Genomic DNA, 17,637 nt, shown 5'->3' with positions numbered 1-17,637 from the left:
CAGGTTAGTTACACACATTTTGACATGTCATCTTGAGACCGGCGAGATGAATGGACTACGTAATATTCAGTCATTATAAAGCATTCAGCAGATCTCATGTGTTGGTCAAAACGTTCCCCCATTTCAGCTGGCTTAGCGAGTTTTGGTTCCACACAGATATATGTATTGTGCAGCAAACAGACTAACATCAGCCAGTTCATCAGAATCTGACAGCCACATAGACCGTACACCCACAGGGAACATTATAGCACTACCTGATTCACTCACATCTCAGAGTTGAAATATAATCATGGCTTTTCACAGCAACCAGTAATGATCTTGGAGAGGTTTCCAAAAGAACAGGCCCGAGCCTCCCACAGTGTTGAGAGTTTAGGTTTGTGTGTGGTCTCACAGTGGCAGATGATAGATGTGTGTGCGTGCATGGAGTGTGTGTGTGTGTCCTAGAGTTGGCTGATGTTTTGGCTGTAGGAAGCAGCATCTGTCTGATGGCAGGCTGGTGTATAATTGTAACGGCGCTAACTCATCATGATGGCACTCTTACAAAGACATTACCCTACACACAGAGGACAACCCACTGGCAGCAGCCCCCCCCCCCCCCCCCCCCCCCCCCGCTAGTGAGGGGGCTACTAGTCTTAACTAAATAACTTCTATATAGACAAACTGTTGCTCTGTGCCACAGGTGCGATACTTCCTGGGAAAGCAAAACCACTTCGGGACCTCTGATTACCCATGAGTTCCTCTGCCCTCACATTGTATCACAGCGGTACGTAGAAACAGTGAGGCATTACTGACAGTCTAGCTAAGTGATTTCTACTTCCATCACATTGTCTGTAGACGTCCACGCAGAACGTCAGTCGCATACTTGATTGAGGCACATAGAACAGACGCCTCCTTTTCTTTCATCTCATCATGGGTCTCCATATTCTCGGGAACCTGTACTACAATCTTGTGTAATTGCGGTAGATGCTCGCTTAAGTTCTGCGGGGAGATGCATCAGGAGAGATACTTGACTGGGAAGGGAAAGCTCCATATGATAGCCTGTATTTCTTGTCAAAAGCGCAAGCTGATGGCAATTCTCATCGAATAAATGGGAAGTCTGAAATACATGACAAACCGACTTTAAAAAAAATAAGAAAGTAATGCAGGACACGCATGTGTGGTTGCAGGAAGAGGGATAAAGGGTCCAAATGCAGGACTTTCTAGCACACTTCGGGACAGTTGGTCACCCTAAGCTTGCCACGAGAGACTTGATCCTTCTATTACAGAACATGTGTAAGTGTCAAACGTGGTCCCCCTCTCGACACCTCGGGCAAATAGTCTGATCAGCTGGCAGTGAACACTGTAGAGAGAGAGAGACACACACACACAGACAGAAGAACAGTAACACATTTATCAACATAATGAGTGTTCGTTTCTAGTCTGACTTTACTGTTCATATCACAGATGTAAAACTAATTCGAATGGAGATCAGGTTCCAAGTTCAGAAGCTTTTACTGTCCATTTTAGAGTAAAAACTGAGATTGCTATTTAGCTTTCACGTGGCTTGGTTACAGAAACACTGTGATGAGACTCGGAATGGTCCAGTAGGTACTGTGGCAGTTAATGCAGTATAGAGACCCTGACTTTTTAATAAAAGTTCAACTCAGATGATGCCACAGATTTTATTTTCCAGTCAGTCACACTGGTGGTTGAAATAGTATTTGTTTTCTTTTAAATACTTCAGCTGTGCTTGACTGAGCTTGCCTGGTGCAATGGAACCAACATAACCAATGGAATAGTCACACATGTGTATACACTGCCCATCAGGCAATCCAGACAAACTCAATCAAACACTTAACCAAGATTTTAAAAAAAATACAATTGAAGTCACCTACTAATATTGTGTCTAGCAGTGATAGAAAGCAGCCTATTTCTTTCGGTCTTCCTTTTTTCTTTATTTTTTGGGAGCGATCAGGGTTATCACCATTAATTATCTCAGCCACTCATTCGCTGACTCATTCCGAGAACAATTACTGGAGAGGAAAAAGGCAATAAATGAATGGACTAAAAGTGAGTAGGCTCTTAACAGTGGAAGGGATATTAAATTAGATAAACTAGGATTACACAGCCATGCCTCATTGGCAAAGTATAATGGAGCATAAAGTCAATGATGTGTTCAGGAGGAAAGCCACCTATTGTGCTATATAAAGAACTCTACTGACATCGCGGTGGTGGAGGGAGAGCCACCATCATGCTATTTAAAGATCTCTACTGATGTTGTGGTGGAAGAAATGGGACCACTGTGTGTGTGTGTGTTTGCACGTGGGTAAACCTCAAACGTCTTAAATCTCCTAACAAAACCAACATGTTCAAATTCCGAATAGCATACCTCACTTGTATATCCGCATGAGGCAAGATCTCCCCATCACAGTTCCAGTTGCTATGGCCTGTGTCGTCGTTGGGATGGGCCGTACACACTTGGTTACAGATCTTCTTCCCACTGGTCTCACTCAGATCCACCTCCGAGATCACGCTGCTGTGCTTTGGAACAAAACGGAACCGCCGCACACGGTGTACCTCCACAAAGGACATGTCAAACTGCGGCGGCAGAGAGGGATGGAAGTTAGGGGAGGGAGGTATGGAGAGGGAGGGATGGATAGAGGTAGGAATAAGGAGAAGGGAGTAAAGACAAGAGGGGATGGATAGAAAGTAGGGAAAAGAAGGGGTCAGTCAACAGTACCAAAGGTCTCCATCTTTCACTGCTCCAGAAAACAATCTCCCTTTATCCCCCCCATCACTACTCAGTTCTACTCCACAGACTGTCTGAGAGGAGCGTGTCAGAGCGATTTATTCTCCATCGCATTCACTTTATGACCGGACCTGGTTAGTATTCATACCAAGTGTCCCCTAAAAAGCTTTCTGACAAAACTATGAATACACTTACTGGCCCTCTCACTCCTTGTTTCGCTCCGTGGTGGATGGGCTATGCAGATAGTACAGAGGTATAATGCAATGAACATCCTACCGTCCCACCTGTGTGTGTAGCAGTATGCGCAGGAGGATGATGCAAGTTATCCAGAGCGCTTTGTAGAATTGGGATATCGCTTTGTAGAATTGGGATATCGCTTTGAAGAATTGGGATATCGCTTTGTAGAATTGGGATATCGCTTTGTAGAATTGGGATATCGCTTTGAAGAATTGGGATATCGCTTTGTAGAATTGGGATATCGCTTTGTAGAATTGGGATAGCGCTTTGTAGAATTGGGATATCGCTTTGTAGAATTGGGATATCGCTTTGTAGAATTGGGATATCGCTTTGAAGAATTGGGATATTTGCGAAAAAGTGAGAGAGCGGAGTGGGACGCAAGAGAGTGTCTGAACTGAGGTATACCCCGATTTAGAAAGAGCTGTGTCAGCCAACTAAACCGTGAGGTCTGCAAGCAAAGTACAGGGAAACTCTTTCCCGCTCAATCTCCATCTCTCTCTGCGAAGGCTGAGTAACCCATGACATGCAGTACGTGAGCGAGATGAGTGACTGAGTGAGTGACGGAGGAATTCTCCGTCTCCTCCTGAACTCCTTGTGACTTTCAAAAGTTGTACTGGCTTGATCCACAATACATCACCAGAGATGAATATGGTTTGAAAATAATCAGTACTTACTTCGCAAATATTTTTGCTAAATCTTATAACTTTTGGCGGGGGTGATATCCACCTCTGATTGAATCATCTTACATCTAATGATCTTTTATGCTTGCCAATGTGAAAATAAATAAATTACAGCAAATGTTTTTCTCAATAACAACTCAGAGTTCCCCACCTGGTCGTCCTTGTTGGTGTGTCGTATGAGGTGTCGGAGGAAGTCGAGGCGGGAGGCCTTGCGTACCAGGATGAGGTCCGTGGTGCCATCGGCCAGGTGGGCATAGGGCGACAGGCCTCTAGGGCTGCGAGGACAGGCACAGCTCATACTGGCAGCGTTGATTGCTAGGAACTTCCCCCGGATCACCCGCCATACACCATCACCGCTGGTCTCTTTAAACACAAGTTGATCGATTAAATGTGTCATCCCTTTGGGGAAATTCTTCCTACAGTGCTGCGTCTGTATTATGCTAGTAAAATATAAAACACTCTTGTTGACTCTTTGGGTGCTCTAAAATCAGGAGCGAGGCTGGACAAAATAGTTTGTGTTATTACACTCATGTGATGCCACTCGGTAACAGTCAGGTGAATCAAAGTCTTCTGCCATTCAATTACTGGTTGAGTGGTTTAATGGGGGATGTACAGTAACTCCAAAATGTCTGAGTGTTTTACGATAATATCCCTGATCGCATGGGGAATATTATGTGATCCGAGTCCATAAAACGCTTAATTATTCTACTCGTCTCATAAAACAAACTCACAGGAACGATAACCTGAACCAACATTAACAAGTCCCCAGGGATTAAAAAACAAATACATTTAATTGGAAAGTAAATGATTAGACGTCTTTAAAAACTACCAATCGGATTATGAATAGACATTTACAAACTTTATTGTAGGTCTTGGCATTGTCTTAGCTCGGGAACCTCTCAAGTGTCCCTCACACATTAACATTTCGGGAGGCTTGTTTGCGACGTGGCACCCAGCCGGCGTCTTGCCCCATTGCTTAAGCAGTTGTTGGAGATTTGATCGCCAAAACGTGTGCAGCAAGTCCACCGCCAACTCTGGCAGCCAGACCAACTATCTCCCTGATTAGTGAGGTTCTGTCTCCCTCTGTTCTGTGTCTGTGTGTGTGTGTGTGTGTGCATGTGTGTGTGTGTGTGTGTGCGTGTGTGTGTGTGCGTGCGTGTGTGTGCGTGCGTGCGTGCGCGTGCGTGTGCGTGCGTGTGTCCCAGCACCACAGGGATCTGTCGCCTCAGCCAGCTCTCCAGCCAGCCACGACAGAGAAGCCGGAAATTAACACCAATTAGAGTCCCGGGAGATGAGAGGAGAAAGGGGATCTCTGTGGCTCTCAGTAAACTACTTATCCTCCTATCTGCTGCTCAGAATAAACAAATGCCGGCTGAGAAGAGAGTTCCCCATTTCCCAAAAGTGGGGACTGTAGTGTGTGTGTATGTGTGTTGTGGGGTAGATAAGGGTCTGGGATGAGAAGAGTGGGCTGTGAGGAGTGTGTGTGTTCAACACCAAACGGTATACTATGACTGTCTGTAGGGCGTCATGGCAGTGAGAGAGAGACAGACAGGCGAGGGAACAGACGTGGGGGACAGGAGGGACATCAGCTTTATCAACAGACATAGCATCAGGGAAAATACTATACACAGCACACACTTACAGAGGACTATAACCTCTTACCCTTGTCAGAGTTCTCTTCAGCCATCTTGTGGACATGATCCCCTGAGAGGAGGTGCGCATTGTTGGCACCCTGCTCACAGATATGGCACCCAGTTCTGCACTTGATCTTGTCTCTAGGGTTCCCCAGGTTGTCCTCTGCGGGCAGGAAAGCGACGGTCCCTTCATAATACTGATGGGTCAGGAACGTCTTTAGGCCTGCAACAGAAGCAGTGTGTGGCTTTGAAATCCTGATGTTGACATTGTGTGAAATGTTTAGTTTCTCCACTCATTCCTCCCTTTCACTCACTGTAGGTCATATTCGGAAATGGAGATTTTTTTTTTTTACTACATAATGTAGTAACTAATTGTCTGACTGCAATTGTAATGACAATTATAACTCCATGATTTACCTGAGAAGTCGTATCTGGAAGGCCCCATCCAGCGCTTCCTCTCGCTGTCCGTCAGCACGTCTCCGTAGAAACCGTATCCGAGCAGCGAGACGGAGTACCTGAGGAAGGTGTTGTTGTGATGGACAGAACACACGTCCATGGGTTGGGAGTCACCTGGAGGAGGAACACACAGACAAAAAATGGACAGAAAGGGCCTTATTCAACTGGTTGGAATGATGTCACGGAACACTCGATATAGAATAGTCTTGGTGTCAGGGTCAATGCCATTTCAACATCAGTCAATTCAGAAAGTGAACCAAATTCCTCATTGAAAAGCATGGAAGAGAACTGGAATATCAGTGTCCTTCCTGAATTGACCCAAACCCCCTGGACAGGACTCTAGTAGAGTGCAATGTTATCTCTTTAAACCACACTCCAGACTGTGTGCATGGGACAACACAAGTGTACCTGCAGGACTTAGGATGCTGTACTGTACCCGGACATAGAATGCTGTACTATTGAGAGATGCAGCTAATTGTGAGCATTGTCACCGAGATATATTAAGAAATTCTATTAAATCTCTACGTGGACAGGTAGAAGACAGATAGACCTGTTTGGTACGGAGAGTATGTGTTTGTGTGTGTATGGCTACTTACCCATGATGATGTGCAGGGCTGAAGTCACTGGATCGTTGGTGCCTGTTGTAGAATAGCAGATACAGTCAGTCGAACCTGTTGGATAGGAGAGATACAGGCCTCGTCAGTCACGTAATAGTATCTTGAATCTCAGGACAAATCCCAAACCACCAACTTTGGGGGCCGTTTTCCCAGAAACAGATTAACCCTAGTCCTGGACTAAAAAGCATGTCCAATGTAAAATCTCTATTGAAATGGCCTTTCACCCCAGGACTAGGCTTTGTCTGTATCCAGGAGTTATCATTGTTTAAGTGTTTAAATATGGTTTTACTGAATCATCAATGGCCATAAAAGTGTTTAATGAAGAGAGTTTTGAGATGGAGTTAGATAAAGAGTTTAAGTAGTTTTATTAGGCAGAAAAGAGATGATATGTACCAGGGCCAAAGAAAGATATCATAGCCAATGGGTCTGTCTGGATCTGGGCAATCAGCACTCACTACACAGGAAATGAGGGGAAAGCGAGATGCAGACCCTTCCTGGCACTTGAGAGAAATGTTCCGTTTGACTTCAAAATCTCTGATTTGATATTATATTATGGTAATAGGTCTCTATCGACCGTGCGCTACCGTTCAGCCTGGGGACAGTAATTTCAGGCATATCTGTCACAGTTAGATAATTCACGATCTGTTGAGACGAACCAACGACACCAAGACAGACCGGTGAGGAGACAGACTTATTTCCTATTTCCATCTCTACAGCTAGACTGCAGACTGATGCTAGGTATGCTTCCCAAATGGCACCCTATTCCCTAATAGGCTCCGATCAAAAGTATTGCACTATATAGGGAATAGGGTGCTGTTCGGGATGCAAGCTAGATGTTTTCAGCTGACTCGGGGAACCGTGACAGAACAGAGAGCCTGGGAAATCAGCCCTGCAGTTTACAGATGGACTCATTGCTTAGTAATCACACTCCTCTCTTTTCAGATTGCTCTTATCAAGAATCGGACAATGACACAGCAGAGAGTAAAAGGGTGCCATGGGCTGACTGGTTTGCTTCTCCAATACTTTTTGAAAAGTTATTGAATTGAAATGAAAACATACTGTCGTGCTACAGACTGGTTTACACTTCCATATTTCTTACTCAAGTGAAGATTGAAGATGTGTGTGTGAAGGAAGCCTGGCTGTCTTGGGTGTGTGACTGTGTGAGCCAAGCATGTATTTATTATGGATCCCCATTAGTTAGCCCTACTCTTCCTGGGGTCCAGCAAAATTTTAAAAACATTACAATACATTCACAGATTTTACAACACACTGTGTGCCCTCAGGCCCCTACTCCACCACTACCACATATCTACAGTACTAAATCCATGTGTATGTATAGTGCGTATGTTATTGTGTGTGTGTGTGTGTGTGTGTGTGTGTGTGTGTGTGTGTGTGTGTGTGTGTGTGTGTGTGTGTATGCATGTGTCTGTGACACATTGTGTTGCTTCACAGTCCCCGCTGTTCCATAAGGTGTTTTAAAAAAAATCGTTTTTAAAAATCAAATTTTACTGCTTGCGTCAGTTACTTGATGTGGAATAGAGTTCCATGTAGTCATGGCTTTATGTAGTACTGTGTGCCTCCCATAGTCTGTTCTGGGGGACTTTGAAGAGACCTATTGTCCCCGCATGTCTTGTGGGGTATGCATGGGTGTCTGAGCTGTGTGCCAGTAGTTTAGACAGACAGCTCGGTGCATTCAACATGTCAATACCTCTCATAAATAAAAGTAGTGATGAAGTCAATCTCTCCTCCACTTTCAGCCAGGAGAGATTGACATGCATATTATTAATATTAGCTCTCTGTGTACATCCAAGGGCCAGCCGTGCTGCCCTGTTCTGAGCCAATTGCTCTGAATCAAGTCCTTTTTTTGTGGCACCTGACCACACGATTGAACAGTAGTCAAGGTGCGACAAAACTAGGGCCTGTAGGACCTGCCTTGTTGATAGTGTTGTTAAGGCAGAGCATTGCTTTATTATAGACAGACTTCTCCCCATCTTAGCTACTACTGCATCAATATATTTTGACCATGACAGTTTTCAATCTAGTGTTACTCCAAACAGTTTAGTCATCTCAATTTCCATATTATTTATTACAAGATTTAGTTGAGGTTTAAGGTTTAGTGAGTGTTTTGTTCCAAATACAATGCTTTTAGTTTTAGAAATATTTAGGGCTAACTTATTCCTTGCCACCCACTCTGAAACTAACTGCAGCTCTTTGTTGAGTGTTGAAGTCATTTCAGTCGCTGTAGTAGCTGACGTGTATAGTGTTGAGTCATCCGCATACATAGACACTCTGGCTTTACGCAAAGTCAGTGGCATGTCGTTAGTAAAAATTGAAAAAAAACAAGGGGCCTAAACAGCTACCCTGGGGAATTCCTGATTCTAACTGGATTATATTTGAGAGGCTTCCATTAAAGAACACCCTCTGTGTTCTGTTAGACAAGTAACTCTTTATCCACATTATAGCAGGGGGTGTAAAGCCATAACACATACGTTTTTCCAGCAGCAGACTATGATCAATAATGTCAAAAGCTGAACTGAAGTCTAACAAGACCCCCAATCTTTTTATCATTCATTTCTCTCAGCCGTTGGGTGTAAGTGCTGTGCTTGTTGAGTGTCCTTCCCTATATGCATGCTGAAATTCTGTTGTCAATTTGTTTCCTGTGAAATAGCATTGTATCTCGTCCCCCAAAAATTCCAGAAGTTTACTAAGGGTTGGTAACAGGCTGAATGGTCGGCTATTTGAGCCTGTAAAGGGGGCTTTACTATTCTTTGGTAGCGGAATGACTAACTTCCCTCCAGGCCTGAGGGCACACTCTCTCTATTAGGTTTAAATTGAAGATGTGGCAAATAGGAATGGCAATATCATCTGCTATTATCCTCAGTCATTTTCCATCCAGATTGTCAGACCCCGGTGGCTTGTCATTGTTGATAGACAACAATACTTTTTTCACCTCTTCCACACTGACTTTAGGGAATTCAAAATTACAATTCTTGTCTTTCATAATTTGGTCCGATATACTTGGATGTGTAGTGTCAGCGTTTGTTGCTGGCATGTCATCTCTAAGTTTGCTTATCTTGCCAACGAAAAAGTCATTAACTTCTTGACGCACGGATCCCGTTACCGGGATCATTTATCAACAACAACCGCTAAACTGCAGAGCGCCAAATTCCCAAAAAATACTAAAAATATTTATAATCATGAAATCACAATTTAAATATACCAAAACACAGCTTAGCTTGTTGTTAATCCACCTATCGTGTCAGACTTTGAAAATATGCTTTACAGCGAAAGCAATCCAAGCGTTTGTGAGTTTATCAATCACTAGACAAAACACTAAGAACAGCTAGCCTTAAATTAGCTTGTTCACGAAAGTCAGAAAAGCAATAAAATTAATCGCTTACCTTTGATAATCTTCAGATGTTTGTACTCACAAGACTCCCAGTTACACAATAAATGTTCTTTTTGTTCGATAAAGATTAGTTTTATAACCAAAAACCACCATTTGGTTTGCGCGTTATGTTCAGAAAACCACAGGCTCGTTCCGGTCCTGAAGGGCAGACGAAAATTCCAAAAAGTATCCGTAATGTTCGTAGAAACATGTCAAAGGTTTTTTATAATCAATCCTCAGGTTGTTTTTAACATACATAATCAATAATATTTCAACCGGACGGTAACCTATTCAATACTACAGAGAAAGAAAATGTCAAGCTACTACATGTCGCGCGCAGGAACTAATCAAAGGACACCTGACGCGTTTTGAAAAATCGCGCTCATTTTTCAAAATAAAAGCTTGAAACTATGTCTAAAGCCTGGTCACAGCCCGAGGAAGCCATTGGAAAAGGAATCTGGTTGATACCCCTTTAAATGGAGGGGGCAGGCAACGGAACAGGGATTTTTAAAAAAGAGGCACTTCCGGGTTGGATTTCCTCAGGTTTTCGCCTGCAAAATCAGTTCTGTTATACTCACAGACAATATTTTGACAGTTTTGGAAACTTTTCTATCCCACCGTAGGATAGAGTGTTTTCTATCCTACTCTGTCAATTATATGCATATTCTAGCATCTGCACCTGAGAAATAGTCTGTTTACCATGGGAACGTTATTTTTCCAAACATAAAAATTCTGCCCCCTAGCTGAAAGAGGTTTAAAGTAGTTTGGAATATCAGTGGGCTTTGGGATTCAATGAACGAAGGAGCCGAGTTGGCCTTTTTTCCCAAAATTTTATTTAAGGTGCCCCAAAGCTTTTTACTATCATTCTTTATAGAATTTATATTTGTTTCAGGGTGTAGTTTCTTTTTCTTTAGTTTAGTCACATGATTTCTTAATTTGCAGTACGTTTGCCAATCAGTTGGGCTGCCAGACTTAATTGCCATACCTTGTGCCTCATCCATCTCAACCATACAATTCTTCTATTCCTCATCAATCCAAGGAGATTTAACAGATTTTACAGTCATTTTCTTAATGGGTGCGTGCTTATTAGTAACTGGAATAAGTAGTTTCATAAATACGTCTTCATCTGGTTGCTCCTCATTACACACCAGCAAATATTCTTTACATCGTCAACATATGAATCACATCAAAACTTCTTGTATGACCAGCCTTTGGAATTTTGGTTTTCCTAGATATGGCTACTATATTGTGATCACTACATCCTATGGATCTGGATACTGCTTTAAAGCAAATATCTGCATCGTTAGTAAAGATGTGATCAATACATGTTGATGATTTAATTATTATAACTACCCTGGTAGGTTGACTGACAACCTGATTCAGGCTGCAGGCACTGCTTACAGTTTGAAGTTTTTTCCTGAGTGGGCAGCTTGATGATAGCCAGTCAATATTTAAAAATCACCCAGAAAATATACTTCTCTGTTGATATCACATACATTATCAAGCATTTCACACATATTATCCAGATACTGACTGTTAGCACTTGGTGGTCTATAGCAGCTTCCCGCAAGAATGGGTTTTAGGTGAGGCAGATGAACCTGTAGCCATATTACTTCAACAGTATTTAACATTAGATCGTCTCTAAGCTTTACAGGAATGTGGTTCTGAATATAGACTGCAACACCACCTCTGTTGGCATTTCTGTCTTTTCGGTAGATGTTCTAACCATGTATTGCTACCACTGTATCATCAAAAGGTATTATCTAAGTGGGTTTCAGAGATAGTCAGAATATGAATGTCATCTGTTACAAGCAAGTTATTGACTTCATGGACCTTGTTTCTTAGGCTACATATGTTAATATGGGCTATTTTTAGCACTTTTCTGGGTTGCTTGATTGTTTTTAATGCTTTACTGGGAAGCTTCTCAGAGGTAGACTTACTCATGTTATTTACATAGGAGCTGATAGTGCAGGGTGAGCTGCAGGGTGAGCTTCCTACTATTGCACACCGCCTCAGTGCTAACAGTGTAATTCTGGTTTATAGGCTCATGATTACTGCTTACAATAGCTGTAGGATAAACAGATATATTCAGCGCAATTAGGGGTACATCAATTAAATCACTTACATTGTGTTTGCCAATGCCCCTAAGATCTTGTACATTTGATCCAGCATTATGACGACTCATTGTCACAATGGTAGGGATTAACTGAGCTGTTCCTGGATCATCTTGGATCATTTACCAGTCATTGTTTCGACGCAGTCATTTTCAAACAACAAATCTTAACACCCAGTCAAAATATTCACAGAAGAGAGGAAACTAGCTACTCTCGCAGCTAAAAATATCCCTCTGAATTTCCAGATTTTTATCTAGGGGATATTTTCTGCAGTTTTGACTCACTTCCTCATTCAAATCATTCCAAAGCTTCTCTCACTAGCTCGGTCTGCCTACCTAACAGAACATGAGTCAAGGTTCAGTCGTTAACCTGAACATAGCACCGAGAAAATATGGGATAAGACAATGTGAATGTGTTGAGCTACACACAGCCACTAGGTTTCTAGGTAGGTTACCTGATAAAACTGTGGACTTGGATACTCTAACCAAGGCTGTATGAGTGCTGTGTTGACCTTTTTAAACACTCATACTATTCAGTGAACGTCTATTTGATACCGAGAGGTTCTGTTCGCCATCTTACCACGTCTGATTAATACATCGTTATTACTTTGAGTTATTATTTCTCCTGGTATATGGAACCGCACTACACCATGACAGTTGGTTATCACTATCACTTATCAGCCTCAAAATTATGTTTTGATTGATTGATAGGTAACAACATTTAAAATGTTTATACAGGCTAAGCAGTGGCAGCAGAAAAGGGCAACACTTGACCTCATGAAACCTGTCAGTGGGACGCCAACCAAGGCAAATGCACAACAAAAAACGGTGATACTGTGAGTCCTTTTCTCTAGATATATAGTGTCAACTGGCTTATAGTAATCATTTCATCTTCATCTGACTGACTGGAAAAAGACTAATTCTAGACCCCAGCAGCAGCAGGCATTCAATGCTAAGTAGCAGCATTAACCTACAGAATCACTGAAGCTATAGGCCTAACCAGCTGTGATTTGATTCTCCTCCTCCATCTTCAACCTTAGGTCTTGTGAAGTAATGGATTTCACGGTGGTGAAATGTATGATGATTTTATTTTTTTTAACTGGTCACGCAGCACCACAGGCCCCCTCTAATTGAGTTTTGAGTGATAGACTCTTCAGAACCACCTGTGGGACCACAAGCCCTGTTGCTATAGGGATTCCTACTCGTAACTCAGCAACAGCCAGATAACAGAACATGGGGACTAAGGTTAGCCACCGTGGGAGTCAATCATAGCCATGGCCTTTACCTTACCATAACTTAACTTCTCCCATTCTTTCCTCTCCTTTGCTTCTCTCCTCCCTTCTCCTCCCCTCTTACCTGCAGGGATGATTCCGATGCGGAGCGCACATGGAACCAGGTCCTGGTTCGGTTGGTTCTGGTCCACTCTGGAATCACTCTGGGTCCTAGAGACCAGGCCGTGGACAACCTCGCTGAACATCCCGTCCCCTCCCACACACACCACCCTGAACAGGGACACACACACACACACACACACACACACACACACACACACACACACACACACACACACACACACACACACACACACACACACACACACACACACACACACACACACACACACAATATATGAAAACACTCCATTGAGACCAGCCTTAGGGTCTGTTGGTTTTTGCTATTTCCTTTCAATGTGTGTCCAATTAAGACCTAGACAACCAGCTGAGGGAATTTCCTAACTAAATCAGTGACCATAATTGATTAATCCTAGAATTCATATGTCGGGTCAAAATGACCCAGCCTAATGTTGTTGTTTTTGCTGTACTGATTCCCCCAAAAATGTCATCATCTAATATTCCAGGAATTCCTGAAATAATGTGTCTTTAATGTTCTAACATCCTAGTTTATTATTAAAAAAATTTAAGTAAGAGTTTTTGCATCACTACCTCAAGTTTTCATATGTGGGTGAAATATGACCCGTATGTATTTCCTATGGAATTCACTACATTGCACTCATCAAACTAACCTTTCTTTTTGCTACAACAATAAAATCTAAGCAATTAATAACATTAATTAAATATCATGTTTTTAAAATGTTCATTAATCACCTTTTTTCATTTCTCCTTTTTAACTCTTTGAGTAAAAGGAGTTTCATAAGGAGGCTCATAAGAATGTGGCCAGATATACAACCAAAATGGTTTTACAGATGCTGGATGAGGAAGCCATTGGTGCCTCTGACTCAGAATCTGAGCTATCCAATTCAGATGACACAGACTATGTGCCTGTGGGTCAAGTTGGAGTTGTGGATGCACCTGGTAGTCCAGCTGTCCTAGATGATTCTACAGATGGGGAGGATTCCTCTGAGGAGAAGTGAGTAAAAAAGGGTCTTACTGGAGTGAACACCCCTGCCCTCCCACTAAAGTCAGGACCAGAAGCCATAACATCCTGAGGAGCTGCCCAGGGCCTGTGCCGGGGAAAACAGTTGCGTCACCAAAAGTTGCCTGTGAGCTGTTCATTAGTGATAACATCGTTGAGGAGGTCCTAAAGTGTACAAATTTAGAAGGACGGAGAATAGCGACAGCAAAAGGGACAGAGTGGAGAGAGGTCAACAAAGAGGAACTGAAGGCCTTTATTGGTTTAACCCTCCTCGCCGGCATGGAGAAAAGGTGGGATGTCTCCACACGGGAGCTATTTTTGGATCCACCTGCAGAATCCAATGTATAAGACCACCATGATATCCGTCGCTAGCGGAGGCTTGATGACAAGATGACCAGAGTGTTCAGAGAGGCAATGGATCACCTGGCAGCCTTCCAGTATGTGAGGGACCTTTTCATAGCAAAACTGTAGAGGAAGGTTCATCCACAGCGACTGCGTCACAGTGGATGAGCAGCTGTCCTCCAGACGTGACGCTTAGCATTCCATCCAAAGAGTTCAATCTTGGTTTCATCACACCAGAGAATCTTGTTTATCATGGTCTGAGAGTCCTTCGGGTGCCTTTTGGCAAACTCCAAGCGGGCTGTCATGTGCCTTTTACTGAGGAGAGGCTTCCGTCTGACCACTCTACCATAAAAGGCCTGATTGTTGGAGTCCTGCAGACATGGTTGTCCTTCTGGAAGGTTCTCCAATCTCCACAGAAGAACTGAGGCAATGGAAAGACGTGGGGTGATGAAAGAGAGCCATGCCACCACCACTCAGAGCAGCCAGGGCTAAAAGAGGAAGAGGTGCCAGCTGTGTCCAAGTGTAAAGGATAGAAAAGTCAGCTGCTGGTGTTTTCAGTGCAACACATCCGTCTGCAAAGAGCACAGTCACATGCTTGTGGTTTGTAACAAATACATGGACCACGACACTATAAGTAAGCATCACACACATGCACACGTTGTTCCCTTTCAGTGTTCATGCTTTCTATATTTCACAATTGTTAGTGTTGTCGTTTATATTGATGAACTTTGGATTTTGAAATAAATGTTTGGAAATATTATAAAACATGCTTAAGGTGGTTTTATTTTGTTCTTCACACTAAAAAGGTTTGATTGATTGTAAGAAAAAGATGCTAATATTTTCAATAGCCATTATGGAATTTCAGAATATGTTATCGTTGAAATGGAGCTGTTGAAAAGCGACTAAAAACATTTCTAACAATAAAATAATTATTGAAAGGTCCAAATCATCACTCAAAATTATTATGTTCCACAAAAAAGGATAATATTTTTGACCCATATAAATAAAACACAGATATTACATTATCGGGTCATTTTGACCTGGCAAATGCATTCTTGGGGCGCCATGTTTACAATGCATCCTAGGGTTAATCAAGTACAATGGAGGCGTGAAAACCCACAGACACTCTACCCCCCTAAGCTTTCATGTTAATTCTGCTGTTGTATTGATACTGCTATGAATGTCCACTTTGTTCTCAGCAGTCTTCTTCCCTCAGACATGAATGCATTGTGGTTGAACATTAACTGTTTTGTACTGAAATCTTCACTTAGTCTTTTGCACCAACAAAGTCATTTCTGACTGAGATGATAAAGTCTATGCCCGGTGATTGAAGTGTCTTCCTGCCGTGTCTAAAACGCACCCGTCACATTGCTTCAGATCTACCTCCGTCTTCAAGTGATCCCTGGCGTGATTGGCACTCTCCGTAACTATGGAAACAAGTTATATTGTCACTATTAAAAACCCATGACGAATACCTCACAAGCTTGTCAAGACGTTGCACACACAACCAAAAAATAGTTAAGCCAAGAATCCTGCATCCAGTATTGCTCTTCCCATTGTCTAAAAGGGGGAAAAAATATGTTTTTGACCATAAAGGGGTTCCAACAAATGGTGAAAGGCCAACACCAATTAAAACACCTCAAGCTATGGGTCTGGGTCCAGCCTTAAAACCCATGACAGTCCTATGGCCGCGAGCTGCCAATACCCTCGACTAGGGATCGGCAACTCCAGTCCTCGGGGACCTGATTGGTCTCACACTTTTGCTCCAGCCCCAGCTAACACACCTGACTCCAATAATCAACTAATCAGGATCTTCAGTTTAGAATGCAATAAGTTTTAAAAATCAGCTGTGTTTGCTAGCGATGGGGGAAAAGTGAAACACCATTCCGGCCCCCGAGGACTGGAGTTGCCCATCCCTGCCTTAGCTTGGGAAGATCATGAATTGTCTATGTGATGCCTCCCCCTGCCAATACCCTAGACCCCTCAAACTCAACTCTGGCCCTTGAAGCCAACTCCAGTACTCGTTTTCATTTGTCCCCTCTAATCAGGGTTCAGATTTAGACCTGGCACACCAAGTGGGTGCAATTAATTATCAGGTAGAACAGAAAAATCAACAGGCTCTGGACCTTGTAGGGTAAGAGTTGAGTACCCCTGCCCTAGACGATCCATGGTCTTCCCAAAGCATCCCATGAATCATAGATGTGTTTGGAATGGATTCCCATGTTTATCGACTATCACAGCTTCCATTACAGTGTTCCATTGATGGATGGTGCTATAAATAAAACCATATTCTTGGGAGTGGTTGGCGGGTATAGGCTGTTTGCCAAGTCAACAAATAAATATTTGCCGGGCCATAAAAGCTCATTTTTTATTTAAATGTTAATTTAGGCCCTCTGACAGGAACTCACCGATCACGTCGGTGGAGATGGAGGCTCGGGAGAAGAGTGGGGCTACTCTCTGCTCGTAAATCCACTTCCCGCGTTGTTTTCCACTGTAGGGATTGATGTACACTAGCAAGCGTTTCGGTCGGATGCCTGCAAAGTGAAGGAGAGCCTGTTTGGTCATTAAAAATGGAGGACTCAACATTTAGTTTAATGGACGGTAGAGTGTGACTGTCTGACAACTTCATGAAGTTTCATTAACCAACAAAACTTTACAGAAATGCTCCGTTATCAAACTGACATCCTCTGACTGATTCTCTTAACGTTCTCCAGAATAAATTGTTGGGAGACTGAAGGCTGGATGAGCAAAAAGCATTGGAAAGGTACTTCTTGGTAAGATGCTAAACAGTGTATTAATGTGAGTATGTTTTGTTATGGTGTTTGACTGTTTGTTTGATGGTGGGAAAAGGGGGTACCAAGCCAAGTCGCCCATGGGCATACTTTACCCGTAGGAATACTTTGTCTAAGAACACTAGTTAGAACTGGGCGGACCACCCACTGTATTTTATTGGTTAGTTAGCTAGCGGTTATTGAAGTCTAGCTTAGGAGTGTTTTTGGATATTTATTATTTATTTCCTTGGGTCCAGCTCAGCCCCTTTTTACCCACACCCCATTACCGTGTGTTTAA

At 42.8% G+C, this 17,637-nt stretch overlaps 1 protein-coding gene across 1 annotated transcript in view; it reads right to left on the bottom strand.

Moving 5' to 3' along the window:
• Positions 1 to 621: 621 nt before the first annotated feature.
• Positions 622 to 17,637, bottom strand: part of LOC120032228 (ceramide kinase-like) — a 34,928-nt gene continuing 17,912 nt past the window's right edge. Inside the window, exons 4-12 of the mRNA XM_038978219.1 lie at positions 16,977 to 17,102; positions 15,929 to 15,995; positions 13,210 to 13,355; positions 6,332 to 6,406; positions 5,697 to 5,849; positions 5,308 to 5,502; positions 3,797 to 4,008; positions 2,369 to 2,577; positions 622 to 1,339 (exon numbers count right to left, since the gene is read on the bottom strand). Coding sequence (XP_038834147.1) covers positions 1,228 to 1,339; positions 2,369 to 2,577; positions 3,797 to 4,008; positions 5,308 to 5,502; positions 5,697 to 5,849; positions 6,332 to 6,406; positions 13,210 to 13,355; positions 15,929 to 15,995; positions 16,977 to 17,102 — 1,295 coding nt within the window. The 3' untranslated portion in view covers positions 622 to 1,227. The remainder of the gene's footprint in view (positions 1,340 to 2,368; positions 2,578 to 3,796; positions 4,009 to 5,307; positions 5,503 to 5,696; positions 5,850 to 6,331; positions 6,407 to 13,209; positions 13,356 to 15,928; positions 15,996 to 16,976; positions 17,103 to 17,637) is intronic.

Source organism: Salvelinus namaycush, chromosome 38 (assembly GCF_016432855.1).
Source record: "Salvelinus namaycush isolate Seneca chromosome 38, SaNama_1.0, whole genome shotgun sequence".
Taxonomy (NCBI): Eukaryota; Metazoa; Chordata; class Actinopteri; order Salmoniformes; family Salmonidae; genus Salvelinus; species Salvelinus namaycush.
This window is presented reverse-complemented; position numbering and strand designations above follow the sequence as displayed.